This window comes from Oryzias latipes, chromosome 13, assembly GCF_053564925.1.
Source record: "Oryzias latipes strain Hd-rR chromosome 13, Olatipes_Hd-rR_3.1".
Lineage (NCBI taxonomy): Eukaryota > Metazoa > Chordata > Actinopteri > Beloniformes > Adrianichthyidae > Oryzias > Oryzias latipes.
The window spans coordinates 28,729,454-28,750,453 of NC_136249.1; the positions used below are offsets into that span (position 1 = coordinate 28,729,454).

The 21,000-nt window shown below is 37.0% G+C and overlaps 2 protein-coding genes across 11 annotated transcripts in view; one reads left to right on the forward strand and one right to left on the reverse strand.

The window, feature by feature from the left end:
* Positions 1–8,520, forward strand: part of LOC101173645 (glutamate receptor ionotropic, kainate 1) — a 33,215-nt gene extending 24,695 nt beyond the window's left edge. Inside the window, exons 8-16 of one of the 2 annotated variants that reach the window (XM_023961775.2) lie at positions 1,792–1,899; positions 2,726–2,764; positions 3,071–3,184; positions 3,292–3,495; positions 4,160–4,383; positions 4,896–5,014; positions 5,149–5,366; positions 5,753–5,978; positions 6,065–8,520. In XM_023961775.2, coding sequence (XP_023817543.1) covers positions 1,792–1,899; positions 2,726–2,764; positions 3,071–3,184; positions 3,292–3,495; positions 4,160–4,383; positions 4,896–5,014; positions 5,149–5,366; positions 5,753–5,978; positions 6,065–6,354 — 1,542 coding nt within the window. In that variant the 3' untranslated portion in view covers positions 6,355–8,520. The remainder of the gene's footprint in view (positions 1–1,791; positions 1,900–2,725; positions 2,765–3,070; positions 3,185–3,291; positions 3,496–4,159; positions 4,384–4,895; positions 5,015–5,148; positions 5,367–5,752; positions 5,979–6,064) is intronic. The other variant, XM_023961776.2, reaches the window with a different exon arrangement.
* The window catches only part of LOC101173402 (transcription regulator protein BACH1), a 43,028-nt gene that overhangs the window by 19,612 nt on the left and 2,416 nt on the right, over positions 1–21,000 (reverse strand). For 6 of the 9 annotated variants that reach the window (XM_078956603.1, XM_078956599.1, XM_078956598.1 and 3 more), the window contains 4 exons: positions 20,579–20,836; positions 19,365–20,501; positions 19,084–19,290; positions 17,702–17,920 (listed from right to left, as the gene is read on the reverse strand). In XM_078956603.1, coding sequence (XP_078812729.1) covers positions 17,702–17,920; positions 19,084–19,290; positions 19,365–20,501; positions 20,579–20,818 — 1,803 coding nt within the window. In that variant the 5' untranslated portion in view covers positions 20,819–20,836. Of the gene's footprint in view, positions 1–16,794; positions 17,921–19,083; positions 19,291–19,364; positions 20,502–20,578; positions 20,837–21,000 lie in introns of those variants that run through there. The other 3 variants (XM_011482329.4, XM_078956600.1, XM_020708115.3) reach the window with 1 other exon arrangement.

Sequence of the window (21,000 nt, forward strand, 5' to 3'; positions counted from 1 at the left end):
CACAATTGTACATAAAGCCGGCTATCTTGATCATACAAAGAATTTATTCTATCAATCCAGACTTTTAAAACTGTATGCCCTTGTGGATTTTTACACCGCACAACTTCTAAACAGAGCTGGTGGGAAATCATTACCATGCAGCATCCAAAAACAGTTATTAGAAAATAAAGGAGGCTACAAACTGAGGGGATGTAGGAACCTCAAGATCAACTTGATAAGAACCACAAAGAAAAGTTTCTGTGTGTCTGTGTGAGGCATTAAACTTTGGAACAGGTTAAGTAATGACCTTAAACAATGTTTAAATATCCAAATATTTAAGAAAATGTATAAAGAAACTCTGATTTCCGGAGTTAAGGATCAACAGACGTTGAATAATTCCAAGTACATGTGTGAACTTGATTGTGGTGAAATAATCAAAGCTCTTTTAATTACAACCAATGAGTATAACATTGTGTAATTTACAATAATTATTACTGAAATGTTTTAATTACAATCAATAAGCTATTGATTTTCTTTATTTGATCTGCAATGTGTAGCAATAATTACTGGTTTAATGTGATAATGTGTTCTATCGATAATCAATGATTATTACATAACGGTGAGTGCAATCAACTGAAGTGAGGCCGCAGTGGTTAAATCTAACTATGAGAATCTGAACAGATCCATGTCGTTATTGTATTTACAGTAATGACGTTCCACGCCTGAGACAGAGAAACCTTTGATTGGGGAGGATTTTAATCGAGCCTTAATGAAGAGTAAATCTGGACTTAGAGGTCGAGTAAATCTCACAGCAGCAGCTGGGAGCAATAACACTGTGTGAAGCAGTCTAATCAGAGAGCACTAAAGTCCTTCCATAGATTTTAAAGAGGCATTAGATTGGATGACAATGTTCTCAGGGATGCGATCATGTCTGACCTTGAATTTGTGTTGTCAGAATAAAAAAATAGCACACACTTTAAAAGTTTTCTACTGCTATCATATTATGATTTAAAGTTAGTTTATAGTTTTATCCTAATAAAGCATAAAAAAAATGTGGTGCTGCCTATACATTGATGTTTTTTTTTTCATTTCTTTAAGAAATCTAACAAAAAATAAAACGATATCACACATAATTTGTAATATTTTGTGTTAATGTCTGTATGATGTGGTAGGGGACCAAAAAGGTGTAATATAAAGAAAATCTAAAGCTTATAATATTACAAACTGATTAATAAAGTTACAACTGGCAATCCTTCATAAGAAAACAGGACAATTTAGCAATCATGCCATATCTAAAATCTTATATTTCATCATTTCTAAATTTCACCTATGGAAGAAAAAAAAAACCAACCCAAACGTTTGTTAAAAAAAACTGTAATGATTTGCTCAAATGTTGAGTTCCCATTAATCAAACTGAGCGTCCTTTGTGAGGGCAGAATTCAGATACAAGTTCTTTTTCTCAAGATTTAACCTGACTATTATTCAGCTCGGCTGACTAAATTTAGTCATTTCAGTTATTACTGAGCAATGATGCCCACCTTCTGGTCCCCAGTCAGACAAAAGCTTTGTCTGTCTTCTCCATTTTCATCACATTAGCAGACTTGGAGGCAACTAATGGTTGTGCTGGGGATCAAACAATTGCAATGTAATCTTTTGAGATGCAGAGAGTCTCAGTCAGTGTTTTTTTTTTCCTAATGGAGACCTCATCAATTATTAAATTGCCAGGAAATGGCTTCATTTTTTTTTAAAGCTTGACTTTGCATTCATTTAATTTACTTATATATATATTTTTTTCTTCCTACTTTGCCACAGACACAGTGGAGCGGCTTGACCGGACAAATACTTATTAACAAAACGGACGGACTTCGAAAAGAATTCGATTTAGATGTCATCAGCCTAAAGGAAGACGGCTTGGAAAAGGTGAACTAACGACCTGTATAGTTAGTGTTAGCTGTCAATCAAGGTCAGTAGAGTCTAGTTTGGGAAGACTATAAAAGCAGCTGCCACATTATTATTTTATTATTTATCATTTCCCAGGCCTCTACGACACAAAGCTGCAGTTATATGTTACTTTTTTAAATGAACAGATTGACTTTTACCCATTATTGAGATAGAAATTAATTCACAAGAATTTATAAGGTATTTTTAATCAAGGTAGCATGCTTCCGACCAAAACCTTAATATAAATGAAATTCAGTGCTGCTAATGATCAATTTCAGTCAGTTCAGCTTAAAAACAAATTCTCTGTTTGACTTTAATGAGACTCTTAGGTTTGTTTGTTTAAATATATTGCAGTAAAAGTGCTCTTATTTTGAAGGATCAGAGAGGATTTATGGTAGCTGATCCAAGTTAACAGATGTTCATGATGGACATTCATTTCTTTACTCAATTTGAAAATAAAAAAGAAGAAAAAAAAGGAAAAGTTGTTCATTATATTTATCATTGTGGGTTAGTGATTTATTTATAATAAGTATTTATTTTTACAAATTCCTTTCCCAAAACACAGCCTCTTACACTCTTGAGTGAAAAAAATGCAATATTAAATTATACATTTTTTAATGGGATATGTGCAATCTTTTAGTTGTTTAAATTTGTTAATGTTGACTGTATTCAAAATCTGCAGGATGCATGTAAAGACATGCGTAGGTATGAACTTTAAAAAACAAAATCCGGAGTAAAAGTTCCTAACACTATTCTGATGAAAGAGATTAAAATTAAAATGCTTTCTCTTTATTGTGTTTGCAAGTCCATGACCGGCAGCCGCTTGAACAAAGTTTGGAAAAAGGTTTGTATTTTAGCTTCATGGACAGAATGACAAAAGAGTGCTGCTTTACTCTCCTAAACAACCCCTTTGATGTCCACCCTACAAGTTTAGAAAAACTGGCAGAATTAAATGTTTTAGCATTTTGGTTTCAGATCTGCAATTTTGTTGACCTAGAAAATTGTGTTCTTTCCCCGTTTCTTCCCTTTCATAAATGTCTCATGTCAGAATATATGTATTGCTCGCCTAAATTGAGATGAATCTGATTGTGTTAGGCTCTCCTGAGCTATAGTGTATTTACTGGGCTGTTTCATTCTTTATTCTTTACAGATTGGTGTCTGGAACTCCCAGATGGGTCTTAATTTAACAGAAACCAGCAGGGACTCGTCCACAAACATCACAGACTCAATGGCAAATAGGACCCTTGTTGTCACTACTATTCTGGTAAGAAAATCTTCTCAACTCATCACTGGTAAAGACTTGAGGAGACAGAAATGCTCAACAGTAATCAATAAGAGCAGTGTGTGTCTTTTCTTTTTGTCTTTTACCAGGAAAATCCTTATGTTATGTATAAGAAGTCTGATAAGCCGCTGTATGGGAATGACCGCTTTGAGGGTTACTGCCTGGACTTGCTCAAGGAGCTCTCCAACATCTTGGGCTTCTCCTATGAAGTAAAACTAGTGTCAGATGGCAAATATGGTGCTCAGAATGACAAGGGAGAGTGGAATGGGATGGTGCGAGAACTCATTGATCATGTGAGTACTGTTAAGAAAGCCTTAAATCCTTAGTCACAACTGCCCATACAAGTGGATACGGGCTGTCTGTGGGCAAAGCAAGGTTGTAGACCACTGGGTGAGTCCGTAGAGTGAAAATGCTCACGTGCATTTTTCCTACGGGCTTGCTGCAGGAGACGGGTCTTAGCAAAACTTTGGCCGAATCCGAATCGCTTCCCTACCCCTACGGCTTCTCCCTATCCCGACATTTATCCTTCCAAGTGAAGAGATATGGAAAGATAGTCGCTATGTCAGAATTTATTCACTATTCACTACATAGTGCACTTTATAGTGCGTTCACCATTTTGTAGTGCTGTCTGAATCTACAATTCCAAAATCGAGTGCCTTAGAAATTTTCCATAAGTCTCTGCGAAAAACCAGTGTGCATCGATGCTCACTCGATTGACGAATATAGACCGCAGGCATGTCGTACAGAATTTTTTTTTAACACCTCCAAATCCTGTGCAATGTACAAGGGGGCAGTTAGTGCTGTTCATGTGAAAAATTTGTGCTCCTTATGTGCTCCTAACTTTAGAAATTACAACCCTCTGCATCAGGCTTATAGCTCAAGCCCCTTATGGGTGCATGTGACTAAGGCTTAAAGTAGTCTATAGTATGAACTGAACTAGGCTTTGCTGTGTCCCAGGTGGCTGACCTTGCCGTCGCTCCTCTCACCATTACATACGTGCGGGAAAAGGTGATTGATTTCTCCAAGCCCTTCATGACTCTGGGAATCAGCATCCTCTATCACAAACCGAACGGCACCAACCCAGGAGTGTTCTCCTTCCTTAACCCTCTATCTCCTGATATCTGGATGTATGTGTTGCTGGCCTGCCTTGGTGTCAGCTGTGTGCTGTTTGTCATTGCCAGGTAAGCTTTGGTTAAATGTAGAGGACGAGAAAATATTTAACTGTCCCAAATAAAACCTCACTCTTTAATGCAAAAGCATTGTTATAGGTTTAGGGTGTATTGAATTTTAGTTTGTTTAAAAGCATGTTTTAATGCAAATTGACTGCAAAACAGAAAGACTAGAGAAAAAGTTTAAGTAAATTTGATTTCTCTTGAGAAAGTATATTGCATTTAAAGGTTCTTGATTTGAATGAAACAAGGACACACAGACATTCTGTAATGTTCCAGGAGTCAACCACTATGTACTTGGTGGGAATTAAATCAGAAATCCTCTTTTATGGCATTTTTCCATCAGCAGAGGGTTAGGAGTAGGTTTTGCCGTAGAGATGCAGCAATGGTAGTGCAGCAGAGGTCAAGCCTGCTGAAGGCTGAGCAGGGGAGGTTTATATGTTTGATTCATGTTCTTTGCATTATTTCATAAAATATATATACATTTTTGTGTAGGTATTTTAATCATGACTTTTCTTTTACAGGTTCACCCCGTATGAGTGGTACAATCCACACCCCTGCAACCCAGATTCAGATGTGGTTGAAAACAACTTCACTCTAATTAACAGTGTGTGGTTTGGAGTAGGAGCACTTATGCAGCAGGGTGGGCAAAATCTTTCGTTATCTTACATTGCTGCTTTTATTTTTACCAAAAAACAAACAGTTGTTTTGTTTACGCCCATTGTTGTCGTGAATGCTCTTTGATTCCATATTGATGCACGCCATTTTCCTTTGCAGGGTCTGAACTGATGCCCAAAGCACTTTCAACCAGGATAGTTGGTGGAATATGGTGGTTTTTTACCCTCATTATAATCTCCTCTTACACTGCCAATTTGGCTGCCTTCCTCACTGTGGAAAGAATGGACTCTCCAATTGACTCTGCAGATGATTTGGCCAAACAAACCAAAATAGAGTACGGTGCTGTGAGAGATGGCTCTACCATGACATTTTTTAAGGTATATTTAATTTAAGGCCACACATTTTATTAAACCTGTATTTTCTTCTCCTTCCACCCTACATTGTATCAGTAATTGGTTCATACGCCTTCAAAAAAGTGAGTTGTAGCTGAATTAAAAAGGATTAAAGGTTAGAGGTGTAAAAATGTCCACATGAACTGAATTAAAAAATGTCTTGGGGTTAATTTATTCTTCCCCTGAAGCACACCCTGTAGCTGATCTGAATACTTGCTGGTCACCTGATATCTGCTAATTATTCTCTAGCTTACTAATTGTAATATCTCTCTAAATTCTTGTTAATTGTTATTAAAAGGCAATTAAATAGAACATTGATTTTTTATGTTTGATGCATTTTACTGCCAACACATTCTCATTTTCATCGACAGAAATCTAAGATCTCGACCTACGAGAAAATGTGGGCATTTATGAGCAGCAGGAAAAACACAGCCCTGGTGAAAAACAACCGGGAGGGGATTCAGAGGGTCCTCACCACAGATTATGCTCTTCTGATGGAGTCCACCAGCATCGAGTACATCAGCCAGCGCAATTGCAACCTCACACAGATTGGAGGCTTGATAGATTCCAAGGGCTACGGCGTTGGGACTCCAATTGGTAAAAAAAATGAGTACCAGAAAATACTTTACCAATCTAATCTTTGCCACAATACATTGTGTCCTGGTAATGATGTCTTTTGGCAGGCTCGCCGTACCGAGATAAGGTCACAATTGCCATCCTGCAGCTTCAGGAAGAAGGGAAACTACATATGATGAAGGAGAAATGGTGGAGAGGAAATGGCTGTCCAGAGGAAGACAGCAAAGAGGCCAGTGCCCTTGGTGTCGAGAACATTGGAGGAATCTTCATCGTGCTGGCAGCTGGACTAGTCCTGTCAGTTTTTGTTGCAATTGGAGAATTCATTTACAAATCTAGAAAAAACTTGGACATTGAGGAGGTGAGTGTTGGTCAGTGCGAATGGCACAATAAGTATTAATACTTTAGAGACTTATATGCACCAACAACACTTTAGTGTTACCATTGTCTTTTCAGGACTACAGTAATCAGTGGGCCAATTTTTTCTTTTTTTCTTTTTGGTTTAAACTGCATTGTTACAATCAGAACATTTACCACAGAGCTTTGTGTTTCTAGTAGATTTGGGGGGCACAAATAAGCTAGTGAGGATTGAAAGTATACATTAGATACCCATTTCTAAAAACTAATGATGACGTGAGTCGGCTGTAACACTTGACCATCAGGGCCTTGCTTGTTTTGTTTTAATCCACATGCATTGTAGGTTTGTCTTATGTGAGAAATACAGTATCCCATTAATTCAAGCCTGATTCCCACCTTCATATCAATGCTTTTTTTTTACAGTGTGTTTAGGAGGTGTTTCTTTACAGTATGGCACAGCACACAAACTGTTTTACTGGGATTTATTTATCAATCAATATATGGACGACTGCTTCCTTCATTTGCAACATTACTTGATAAGTTTACCTTCGTCTTTATGCATCTCAAAAAACTACATCATCAGAAAGTGTTTTTTCTTTGACTTTTATGTTGCTTGTTGAAACAAGTGGCCACTTCCCATGAAAAGTCTATGTAATTGTGCATTAATGCGCGTTCTGCGCTTCTGTGATTAAAATTCTCGAGTTCAAACATAACTAAGCAAGTTTCTACATCCGTTTATGGGCTCTACCTACATGAAAGTTAAACCAGGTCGAACTTTGGGCAAGTAGGGACTTAGGAACGCTAAAAGTGTGTTCAAGAACGCGCATGACATGCCCGGTGTCCATGTAGCTTAATAGATGCCTTGGGCCCAGATTGATACAAAAGATCCTGAATTCAATTTCAACAACAGTAACAGCACACCTTTTGATGATATTCTATTTTACTGAGATGCAATGGTATGTTTCCAAGCATACGCGCACAATATTTATTTTGTAAATGTTTCAGAATGACTAAAGTTTTGCTAAAGGCTGTCTTTCATACTTCAGCCTTTTGTGACCCCCCCGCCCCATTCCGCCCCTCAGAATCGGTCAATTCCCTCAATTGCTGGAGGAATTATAATAAACAAACACTTCCATAAAAACTCAATGAAATGAAAGAAAGTTTATTTTTCTTCAAATAATGCAGCTTCAAAATGTGCACATTTTGTTTTTCTAACATCGGTTTGGTTTAAAACAAATAACCTCTGACATATGTCATATCAAAGGGAGCTGTTATGATTGTCTGCTGCTTTATTACATAACCATAATGTTATGTGCTGACACACTTATCTGTTTATCTTCAAGATGACGGGTTTTTTTTGGTATATATATTCATTCTGCATGCAGTGTTATACTACAAAAAATTCTGCTCATCAAGTGGACTGCTTTTACTTTGGAACATTTGATGTATGTTTGTTGTTTTGGACTTTCCCTTCCGTGTGTTGATGACCCTCACTGGTCCAGGCATTTTGGGAGCCGACAAACTACTAGTTTTCAATCGACATATTTGTTATTTAAAACGTTAGAACCTGGATTAGTCTACAATGTTTCACTCCTCTTTCAGATCTTCAGTAGTAAGATTTATTTAAGTCTTATTATGTTTTTGACCACTTTTAAGGATTCTAAATTATAAAAATGTGGGTTTTAAACAAATACGTTTGAACTTAGCTTTTACAAAAACATTTCTATATAGTTGTTTGGGTTACATATGGTGTACCGTATGTGTAACAGGCTTTTCAAATGCATCAAAATGCCCCGTGTCAAATCAAACGTGTAAAACTTTTTGTTTTATTGCATCTTTTTTTCCCACCTAGAAGTATGAATTGAAATCCTTCTTGCTATGACAAACGACTGTTCGCTCAATCATTACCTCACTGTTTCTGTACTATAACAAATTTTTCCAATGCCATGTCACGAATCAGGAGCTATCTAGACAACATTGCTCTACAAAAATCCTTAAATGGATTTTGGAGTTTGAGCCTCCAAGAACGCATCATACACACTGCATAGCACTGTAGGTTTATAATCAAACTGCAGTTTTGATTGTCTTTAATGTTATTGACCGTTCATGTGGCAACAATTTCAAAAGGATGGTTTGTTAAAAAGAAACAGAAACTGACTGTCAATTTGATTAAGAAAAAAATAAACTTGTGAAATATTTTGACTGAAAATTCATCTGTTTTTAAAAAAAGGACAACTTTTAATATTTTCAAAAGAACATTTTAGTGTTGCACTATAATTTTTTTTGTGATGGAAAATCCAGTATGTTCATCTTCCAAAAAGTTAAAAAAAAAAAACACATTTTTATAAGTTTGGTTTTAATGCTAAACTATGGACTGGATGTAATAAAATATATAGTAAATTTAAGGTTTAACAATTATGAATTTGGTATCATCACTCTTTTTTTATTTTGAAATGACTGAACTAAAAGAGTTACTGGTCATGTTCTTAACCAGGTTTAAGAACATTGATTATCCAGTTTTAGGTACTTTTAGGTTAAATTTAAATAAATTTTTACAAATTAAGTTTAAAAAAAAAGGCAACAGAAGTATACAAAAAACCTAGTACATTATAATTATAATTGTAAATGATGGATGCTCTCTCTGCTCAAATGATTTTATACAAGAATAATTCAAATTTTTTTAAGGTGTGGACGGTCTTTCAACTTTGGTTAATTTTTTTTTTTTATTGTTGGTTTCTTATGTCTCGTTCTATCCAAGCTCACTCCCTATTTAGGCTAAATTTGATCAATTGATTAAATAAAAACAATAACTTTTGTATCGTCACGGGTATCATACTTGACTTTTAAAAGCATTTACTCACTGAAACATTTGAGTGGTTTCATTAAACTAGTTTAATTGGGAAACCACATCCCTCCTCAGAAAACTTTTTACTAATAGACATTATATGTATTCACCATGTGATAGGAAGGCCAACAGATGGAAAACTATCAGGACAAAAAGGCAACTGTGCTCGTAATCTGCCACTGCGTTTAATCTAACTGCAGTTTGCATCGCCCTCTTCCTCTCTTCTATTCTTGAGATTACAGTAGTTTGGTCTTCTTTGATATAATCTTGTCACTGGGATGCAAACTCTGTCACAGCACTACCCTCACGCTGAAGTTCTTAGAAACACCAGCCTGTCATCAGTTAGCACACAGTAGCTCAGCAGCTTAAGACTGTGCAAGGAGGTTATGGACGGTGAACTGAGATTGATTCTAATACTCTTTTTCTCAAAGATTTTCTCTGATGTTGAAAAAGAAGTCCTGGTGTATCTAGTGAGGTCATATGTAGTATTTAAATTCACTAAACAGATCTGACGATATAATCAAAGACAAGAGAATTGTTTCTTCATTTTAACACCTGCCATTAATAGAAAAACGAACATTTTGTCCTTAAAATAAATATCTTTGAGCAAGTTTTTTAGTCCATGATTCAATAATCTGTGTATAAACATGTATCATCGGGTTTAGGATGGATGTATCTGACACAATTTCTTCCTTTACAATGCTCTTTCAGCTGACAAGAAAACATTTGAGGAATCAGCTTGTAATATATTCTATTAACTTCCTGCCTAGTAATGCAAATTTGTCTTTTGTAGAAGACATTCCTAAACCTGACTATCTCCCAACCACCTTATAGTACTGAATTTACTCATTTTCTTGAGAGGACATTTGGGGCTTTTTAATGATACCAAATATGAAGGGGTGGGACTTGAGAGTTTTGGTGGATTTAAAAACATTGTTTTGACTGGACAACATTTCTTCTGGTAGTCAGGAGGTTTTTAAGGATTTGACCAATACTTGAAAATTAGATATATTTCTTGAAGATATTTTGATGTTTAAATTATGAGTTCTGGGGTATTTTTTTAAAAAAAAAGGTTTTTCTTTGTCGAACATTTGAAAAAGACATGGCTCCATAATCTATTCCCTGATGCTTCCCAGGACCAGGCTGCAGGTCTTTCATTCACTTCTAAGCTCTGCTGCTACAAAAAGAAGTACCTTGCGATTCTGTTGTTAAGCGAGTTTTTTTCTGAACTCAGCAGGAAGGAGATGAGAATCCAGAAATTTTGCATTCAGTTGAGATTTCGGTAACACTTTATATTAAGATTCATTAACAAGCTCTGTTAACACATTAACAAGCATTATAAATGAATTTATAGGGTGTTAGTAAGACATTTATTAGTACAATAAGTCTAATAAGGTTTATTAAATTACTTAGTTAACACATTTACAAGCATTATTATTAGGATGTTTTCAAGATGCTAATGATACATTTACTGATATTATAGGTGCTTAACAAATGTGTCAGTGTTAATAAGCTTAATAAGATTTATTAACAACCTTTGTTAACAAATTAAGAAGTATTATTATTGTTTGGGGTTCTAGTAAGATATTTATTAGCATTATAGATGCCTGACACAAGCCGAAGTGTTCATAAGTTTAATAAGTTTTATTAAATAACTTAACAAATTAATAGGCTTTATTAATGTGTTAGATGCTAGTAAGATACTTATTAGCATTATAGATGTCTTGCAAATACCTGAAAGTGTTAATAAGATTTATTAACATCTAAAGTCAGACCATTGTCTTCTAAATCCATATTAATAAACTGCTTATAAGCTTTACAAATGTATTAATTAACTCTGTTAATAGTTTATTAATTGTTTTGCAGCACCTCATCTAAAGTGTGGACGTTTTTTAGCACAAACAACCACAAAGCATAAAGATTGTAAAAAGAACTTTATGACATTAAAACAGACTAAACATACACAAATCGTTCTGTAAAAGATATATAATAATTAAATTCAGACAAATAATTTTTTTTAAAAAACATATATACTGGTGTTGGATGACTCTAGCATCATAGCTATAAGGATAAAGTATTAGCATCTATCCTGAGTGAAACATTCATTGCAAATCCCATCACCAGGAGACAATTCTCTGCATTCAATGCCAACTGCATTAAACCACTGTTGCCTTGCTTCAAAGTCTTTAATTCTGTACCGGTCGGTCGTTAGCGTGTTAGCTTTAGCATGGCTCCTGTAGGTTTATTGTCGTCGTTCTTCAAAAATTACTGGCTTGTGCAACTTACTTTCTTGTGGACTTTGAAGCAAGGCAACAGTGGTTGAATGCAGTTGGCATTGAATGCAGAGAATTGTCTCCTGATGATGGGATTTGCAATGAATGTTTCACTCAGGATAGATGCTAATACTTTATCCTTATAGCTATGATGCTAGAGTCATCCAACACCAGTATATATGTTTTTTAAAAAAAATTATTTGTCTGAATTTAATTATTATATATCTTTTACAGAACGATTTGTGTATGTTTAGTCTGTTTTAATGTCATAAAGTTCTTTTTACAATCTTTATGCTTTGTGGTTGTTTGTGCTAAAAAACGTCCACACTTTAGATGAGGTGCTGCAAAACAATTAATAAACTATTAACAAAGTTAATTAATACATTTGTAAAGCTTATAAGCAGTTTAGTAATATGGATTTAGAAGACAATGGTCTGACCTTAGATGTTAATATATCTTATTAACACTTTCAGGTATTTGCAAGACATCTATAATGCTAATAAGTATCTTACTAGCATCTGAGTTATTAATAAAGCCTATCAATTTGTTAAGTTAGTTAATAAAACTTATTAAACTTATGAACACTTCGGCTTGTGTCAGGCGTCTATAATGCTAATAAATATCTTACTAGAACCCCAAACAATAATAATACTTCTTAATTTGTTAACAAAGGTTGTTAATAAATCTTATTAAGCTTATTAACACTGACACATTTGTTAAGCACCTATAATATCAGTAAATGTATCATTAGCATCTTAAAAACATTGTAATAATAATCCTTGTAAATGTGTTAACTAAGTAATTTAATAAACCTTATTAGACTTATTGTACTAATAAATGTCTTACTAACACCCTATAAATTCATTTATAATGCTTGTTAATGTGTTAACAGAGCTTGTTAAGGAATCTTAATATAAAGTGTTACCGAGATTTCATTTATTTTATGATTTGGTTCAAAGTTGAAGCAAGAATCCCACACCTTGTTGTAAAATGTATAAAGAGCAACTTGATTTCCCACAATCTCTTTGAGGCAGAGCAATTCCTGACACATCTATGTTTTTCAATTCTGCAACGGCCTGAGACTCTACCACGGGCAGCTCATGCTTTCCAGCTTCCTCTGAGGACCCACAAGTGAATACAGCTCTGTAAAACTCTACAAGTGTGTACAAAGGAACTACAATCAAGTGTTGGTGTGCAATCCTGTCTCTGGGAAAAGACAGAAAAATGTAAAAACAAAGCTGTTTTTAAAATCCTCTTTTACATTTGCCAAAACACTAAATGTCATTCCCCAAATAAGATAAGATAAGATAAGATATTCCTTTATTAGTCCCACGATGGGGAAATTTCATTGTTGCGGCAGCAGTACAGGTACTGCTGTCCATACAGTCCATCAATTGCTTTAACTCTTTCCTCAAAAAAAAAAAAATCACTCTTTGGTATAAATCTATAACACAGTTTGCAGTTAACACACAATTTGCAAAACTCTAATTTACTCTTTGCAAGAACCCATGACAGATTCTCACTTTTAAAACACTGTTAGCGTTCACAACACACACGATGCAAAACTCAAACTCGGTTCCAACATAACAATCACCATTAACACACAACTTATCAAAACTAAAGACACTTGTTGCAAAGCAACTGCAGTGTATATAAGGACAGTTCTAGAAGAGCTGAGCAGCTTTTCAAAAAGGGATAACAAAGCAAGACTCACACTAAGACCCAAACCTGCACAAAGACCTGGACCCAGACAGGGGACAAGAATTTCTGATGAGATCTGGGCCATAATTATTGACCATATCTTTGTTTATGCAATGACCATGAGGGATGCGGGCCTAATGGTCAACTCTCACCTGAGTATGTTCAAGCTGTTAATCAGCATAACTCATATTGACATTCAGCAAAAAAGGACAAAGAAGATATTGCTGTTTTCTGGGACATGTCAGTTTTCATAAAAGCTTGTACACAAGTTATTCAACATACGGGTGTGTATTGGCGAGAGTCTGGCAATACAACACATATTGCCAGACTCGATACGTAGATAGTGAGATACGTATAGTTTACACAATACGCGTCTCACAATACCGTATGTATTACGATACATCTCAAGTGTAACTCGTTTTCATCTGGAGCCCACTACGAAGCACCATGACCTGCATTTTTATATGGTACTGGCAGCAACGTGGCACAGAGTTTCCGTTCGGTACCAATCCTAAGTAAAAACTAAGTAAAACATGTCTCATAACAACAAAAACCACGAGGCTGAATGGACATTTAGCATTTAACACAGCATTTTCGTTTTGGTGCAGTGTAGAGCTGCTTAAAGAGGCTCAGAGTGCTGTGCTCCCAACTAACGGTCACGGGATTCGGTGGAAAACAAGAGTCAGACGCTGAGGGACACTCATAAATAATTAAATAAATATCGTCTTGACAGCGTTTGAAATCGATACAAGTATCACCAATTGAAATATTGCGTATATTGTCGAATCGGTTTTTCCCTAATCCCCTAGGTTAACACAAATCCCCAATTTGTATTATTCTCCATTCATTCACCCAGTTTGCGAGAGACAACCATTACACTTGAGAAAAATGGTTACAGGCCATGGACATGGCTCGTGATGACGACGTTTCAGTTGTATCTTGTCAAAGCTAGATCAGGCACACAAGTTCATTTTGTTTGTGACTAGAGTGAACATAGCCTGTGATGTGGAGAAAGTCCTCTGGTCTGACCCGCACAGAGATAAGATGGTGAAGTGAAATAAACGTGAACCAGGATTTAAAGAAAAAAATCCTGAATACTGTTTTACTTTATTTTTAGGGGGGGGGGTACCATTCTTTGATACCATTTTGTGAACAGTGCCAAGCGTTTTGTTATGTAGTGTTATTTGTTTCTTAGTTTTGACAAGAGAGTCTTCCTTTTGTCCTCAAATTCAGGTTTTGACTCATGAGTTAAGTATTTCGTATATTAAGCCTATAGTTTTTTACATTGTGTTTGGTGTTTGGTTAAATTGGTCTAATGTTTCAGAAAATGCATTTTAGCAATTGGGGAAAACCTGTAGTATGACTAATCTATACCCGGTGAAGACAAATGTTTTCAATGACATCAGTAGAGTCACTGGGACTGTCAAAAATACTATACTAAAAGAAATATTAATTCCTTTTTTTGGAAATATTCCACCATTTTTCTTGAATTGGTATATATTAGAGCATCATGCAGCTTAGGTGGAACATTTATCTTTTATATCAACAGGTATTTAGTCAAAGTAGTTTTTTTTTATTTTATTGTAATTTTCAGATTTTGGTTCCCTTTTTTGTTTGCCTTCTGCTTCTTAAACTATGCGATTCTAATAAAGAAAGACAAGTGGTCACAATCAGTTAATGGATTATCTTTCTGCTTCAATGGCACATTTAAATGAGGAATCTGAACAAGATTTTTGGAAAAATTCAAAAACAATTCAACAAAAGATGGAAAGATCCCCGCATAAACCCTGACACCAAAGATACAATGAGACAGATACACCAGGCTTTGAATTAATCTTGCGTTATGACTGTTTAAGGTTTTGGTATACTGATGAATTCCAGGATTGGGCTTTAACTGCTTTCATTTTGTTGCTGGTCTTTAATCTTCTAACCCTGCGTTCTTAATCAAAACTCAGAGCAGGTTTTTAATCTAGCATAAATGAGGCCGCGGATTATGGGCTTCTGACCTTGCTTTCGCTACACAGCTGCTTCCGCTTCAAATCAACTCTCTGGTTCTGTCAAGCTTGCAAGAGGGGATAATCTCAGTCTTGCACTACAATGCTTTAAGATGTAAGCTGTGACACAAGAACCCGGGGAAGAATCTCCACTTTTTACCGTTTCACAATTCGCAACACTTTCTCGCTTGTGATGAGAATGGCATTTTGACAAGCTGAGAATTTTATTTTCTGATGTCAAAGCAGAAAAGGGGTGTCTGGTGTCTGTGGTATTATTATCATTTAATAGTTTTGTGAAGTCATGTGGGTGTATAAATCTACTTCTGAAGAGCAGCTGGATTACCATTTGATCCTCAAAGATTTTTTTCTTCTTTTTGAGTTGGAGCACATTAGAGAGGAAAGTCTGAGTGCTCCAGATTTGGAGAATCAAGAAGGATTTCTGAGCGAAAGAAGAAGCCAAACCGTAACCAGCTACTTAAAACCGCCAAATAAGGATTAAAGGTGAAAGGGGAGGAAGACCTTACCTGTCAAAAGGCTCTTATTTTTAAGTTGCCAGCCTTTTTCTTCTTTTTAGGGCTAAAACAAACCATTTAGAGGGCAGTTTAACATTTTCTAGAAAAAAAAAGCGGAAAACCTCAAATTTTCCTTTTTTTTATACTTTCTTTTGTCAGACAAGATTAGACTGCTCAAACTGGAACCTGCTTTTGTCCAAAAATGAGCTGAAAATGAGAAACAGACTGGTGAGGGTGTAGCTGAGCTGTCGGCAGGATAACCACCTTATCTTTTAGACTTGAAAGCCCATCCAGTCCACTCCAGGCCAGAGTCCGCACACATCACGGCTTCATCAGGTCAACAAAGGTTTATCAGGGATTTCTTAAAGCAGCTCAAAATTGAGTAAAGATTAGAAGAAGTAGTAAACAACTACTGAAAGAATAATGACTTGATATCATTCTTTATACTACAAGGAAAAACATATCTAAAGTTCTGCAGAAATCCTCCAATGTGTGGTAAAGACAGCACAGATTACAACGGTTGATTTTTAATCTGGAATGACTTTTTATTTAAATGTGTTCATCAGGATAGGAGGTTACAATCTATTCTATTGAAAACACCTGCTTTATGCTGAAATTAATGAAGAATAAGACGTCAAGGATTAATAAAATATATGGGAGCTATCTTGCATCTCACTTTAAGCTTCTATAGGCTACAGGGGCAGCTGTGTAATAAAACTTTACTGTTTCTAATTTCCTGCCGGGAGAATCTCAGGTTATTTTTGCTCCTGACTGAGTTTAAATGATTTATCAAACTCATCTGAGTCTGGTTTTAATCTCAACTATTCTTCAGTCACCTTTACAGCTTTTCTAACTACTTTTTCCTTAAAATAACATTTAAAATCTTATTTATATTATATTTTTATGAAGCTTTAAGATCTATATTCTTTTTCCGAGTTATAAAATATTAGTGCTTTTGTTTATTATTTTAATAAAGTATAATTTATTTTGCTTTTAAACCCATAAATATGTTTTAAAAATATTCGAACAATACTCCCACTTCATTCACTAACAAAACAGAGCTGTGGCTCCACCTACTGGCCAAAATCTGAAACTTCAACAAGAAGGAAAAATGTCCATTTTATCAAAGAAGTATGAAAACACAGATTTCTCATTAAATTGTAACAGTTTAAAAAATAATAATTTTATTTAAAATAAAAAGATAATTAACATGCAGAAATATCTAGATGTTGGATAATGCCATTAAAGTTAGCTCGAGGTTAATGTGCACCAGTGATTTATAGTCTACGGCAGCTTAAGGCACATTTTCAATCACATAACACAATGTTTTATGCTATCTTTTCACATTTTACACAATCTTGAACCATTTGAAAAAACTCAAAAGAAAGCCACTTATACTATAAATGCGCAGTAAAATAATACTCTTTAAAAGGTAACAGTGGCAAAACATTAACTAATGAAGACAAATTAGTTTTGCTCACATTTTTTAAGAAGCATATTGGTTAAGTAAAAAAACAAAAAAACAAAATACTATTATACAGTTGTCACATGAGGGTGTACATGCAAGAGTGTGGTGATTGTGCACTTACATGTAAAATGTAGTCTGTTTTAGTTTTTTGTTTCCCTGAGAAAAACTAACCACCAGGAATACAAATTTCTGAATGAAAAGTGAATTAATTTCCGTCAAATTTTTGAAACCAGACTTTTGTGTTTGTCCCAGAGAATAAAGACGAAAAATAAAATGAAATAAAACACATTTGAGGATGGATATTGACCTTTTTTGTGCCAAGTAATCAAGCATCTCTTAGCCTGAAATGTGTTGTGAAATTCACAAGGTGACTGGGTTACAGTATAAAGTGAAAGAGTAACAGGTTGCTTCATGATCCTGCATGACTTGCAATAAGAATGGAACCGAAGATCGTTATAAGCCGTTAGTCGTGTCCATACAGGCACTGAGCAAAGACGCGGAAGGGTAGCGCGGATCCTCTGTGCAGACCTGAGGAGCAGCAGGAGGAGCCGAGTCTGACGGTACCTCAACTCCACCGCACTCTGAGGAAGAACTCACCGTTTTAGGGGGGATCTGCAACTGCTTGTTTTTTTCCTGAAGACTTGAGGAGGAGGAGGAGGAGGAGGAGGGAAAGTCTGGAGAAGAAAATAAGTGATTCTGATCTGAGCCCAACTCGATGTTGACACTCTTGCAGAGGCCACACAGGCTCTGTTGCATTTCCTCCAGATTTTGCTTTAGCTCCGTTCGCTCCAGCAGAAGCCGGTCTTTCTCGCTGATCTGTAAAAGACGAATCATAACTGCATTGTGCTTTATTTTAATTTAAGCATTACCTCAGGAAAATGTAAGATTAAACTGATTTGGCATGAACACTACAGAAAATGGTTTGACTAAAGATTCCGACACACCAGGCTTATGCGCTGCTAAACGGTGTTCACACTGAGCAAGCAGGGAAGGGCTTCTTCTTCCATCCATACATCACTACCAAACCCAAGTCCCTGATTGGTCAAAGTTTGACCTAGTTTAGCTTGAGAGGGCATTGACATTTTGTCCACAGAGGCAGAAAAAGGTTGTAGAAACCTGCGTAGCTACACGTGAGAGTTCTGAATGCGGAAGCCCGAAACACGCATTTACATATATTTCAACTCGAAGTGGTCGCCTGAATTTGCGCTACAGAGGCAATGTGTACATAGCTGAAGAGAATCCTGATTGGTTTGATTAAACAATTTGTTTTTTAGCACCAGCAGTTAAGTGGCACATAGTGATGCATCTACTCGCTCTTGGCAAACAGATATGAAAGTATGTGTGAACCGAAACAAATCTTTGAGAACAGACAGCAGATCACAAAAAGAGTATGACTCCTTTAAAGCAAACAGTATATGTGATTCATTACAGATTTTCAATTTAAAAAAAGATCAAACAGTAACGAAATTTCAAAAGTTACTCAAAAAAATCCTTTAAATAAATTCATTCCTTATACAAACAAAGTTCCCGCAAGTAAAATCATGAATGAGTGCCCAATCCAAAGCCTTAAACATGACTATGTTCCTGGGGCAGGATATTATTTAGACTGTTCATTCAAAAAAATCTTAAAATGTGGCTTAAATAAATCTGCACAATTACCCCTTGCAAGGTTTTGCAAACACATGACTTGCTGTTGTTAAGCCCAAGGCAGGAATAAGGTTTAGGGGGCAATTACTTTTTTTGTTTACATGGGACCACACAGGTTTGAACAGGTTTTTTCCCCCCTTTGCAGATAAAATTGTCATTTTGAAAAAATTTTTTAACATGGGGAGATTAGTCTTAAAATGTGAAAGTAGGCAAACAAAAGGAATTCTGACAGAAGGTGAATTTCTTTCTTATTTTGGACTAAAGTAGCGCCTGAAACTTTAAGCACAGCCTCCTATCTATCACATCTGGGATGCTGACCATGAAATACTCACCAGTTTTTTGATTTCACATTCAAGCTGCTGGATGCCGTCAAGTTTCCTCTTTCGACAGCGCTGTGCCGCCACGCGGTTTTTACTCCGGCGTCGGATGTCGTGGACAAACTCAAACTGCTCTTGGGTCAGCTGGTGGTCCCTCAAAAGCTGCTGGAACCCACTCCGGCTCAGTTCCAAGATTTGCTTAACAGGAAACGGAAGCTGAATCTGTCGGACAAGAGATCCAAATGTTATTTTCGTGTCATTTGATTCTTTCGTAATCCTTTTTGTTTCGTGGGAACCTCTGCTGCTCTTTTGTTGTTGGCCTCGGTATCCCCGTCTGTGTCCATTTCAGATTCCTCAGCTGAGTTGAGGGAGGAGGACATGCAGGGACTTATCTCCTCGTGGGACAAGATGTCCGTGTTTGTGGCGGGGTTATCGCCTGTCTCAAGTTCCCTGAGAAAGGGACAGTCTCCTACACTGGAAGTGAGATCCAGCTGCTTCAGCCAGAGGAAATCCGACGCCTTTGCCAGATTGTTTTGGTCCATTGGATCATGGGAGTTTTGTGGAAGCTGAGATGGGCACAAATCAGACCAGAAGCCTTTAGCGAGATGTTCAGCCACCTCTCTCTCCACTCGGCTCCGGTCATCTTTGTGTGTTGAAGCAGGATTTGAGGAATCGCTCTGCTCGGGGGGAGCCTCACTCTGCTCTAAAATTGCAGCACAATCTTCAACCACTGATGTCCTAAGCAGACATGAGGCTGGGTTGAAGGCAGTTTGAGCACCAAGTATTTCAACAGTTTGTTCATTATCTCCACTTGCTGGTTCAGCGATTTCGGAAGGATCCACAATCCGTGGTTCTGACAGCTCACAACGAAAGCCGCAACCAGCCATGGTCGGCTCACTTTGATTGCAGGCGTCTCCCATCTGCAATATGTCACTCTCGCAAAACTGAGGCTGATCTGCCTTGTCAGAGCCTGGGCATGACAGAGGCAACATGGGGCAGACACCATTTGCTGCCAGCTCCAGAGATAAAGGAGCAATTTGTGACTCACAGTTCTCTAAATCAAAGCGCTCCTCCCCGCCGTTTGTCTGCCCACGCGTGTTGCCGCCGCACTGCAACGCAAAGTCGGTTTGCGCTTCTCCTCCCAGAGGCGCTGAGCTCTGGAACTCCAGAGACTTGGCGTGGTTGCCGTCCACCCCGGACCCAAAGTTGGCGCTCTGCTGCCAACTTTGACAACATGGTCGGTGCCTGAGCCTCTCAGAGCTTCTCTTATCCTCTGAAAACTTAGGGATCAGAAAGTCAAAGCAGGCTGTCTCCACGTTGTGAAATCCTAAAAAACGGGCGCTGGTTTGAACAGCGTTGATGTTTTCTTTGGTGAAAAGCAGCTGAGATGTGTAGGCAAACTGAAGCAAAGGTTCAAACCCTTCCACGGTCACCTGCAGATCCAAAATGAAGAGAAAACTGCAATAAAAACAAACCTCCTTGTGACAAAGCATCACTTTTAGGCACCTACCTCTTCAGGTAAGGTGATGATGGGATTCTGTCTGTTCACTCCTGTGACTTTACTTCGAAAGTATTCGCTGCATGAAGCTAAAATGGCGCAGTGGGCCCGGAAGCTCCTGTCCTCCACCACCAGCGTCACGTCGCACAGGACGTCCTGCTGCCTTTGCTCATTCAGGCTCTGGAGAATCAGCGTGCTGTGCACGGCCGACTGAAAGGTGAACACCGATGTGCGAGGAGCTTGGAGCGTCATGGTTCTTTCACGCTCAGCCTGTATGACGAGGGGAGCTGCAGTCACAACAGCGGTCACTCTGCATTTCTACTTCAGTTAGGTAAGCAGTTTTATACTATCAAATTTAACCAACATAGTCTATGACAGAAATAACTACTAAACACGTTGCTTTTTTTTCTTTTTTTTTATAAATATGTTATCGG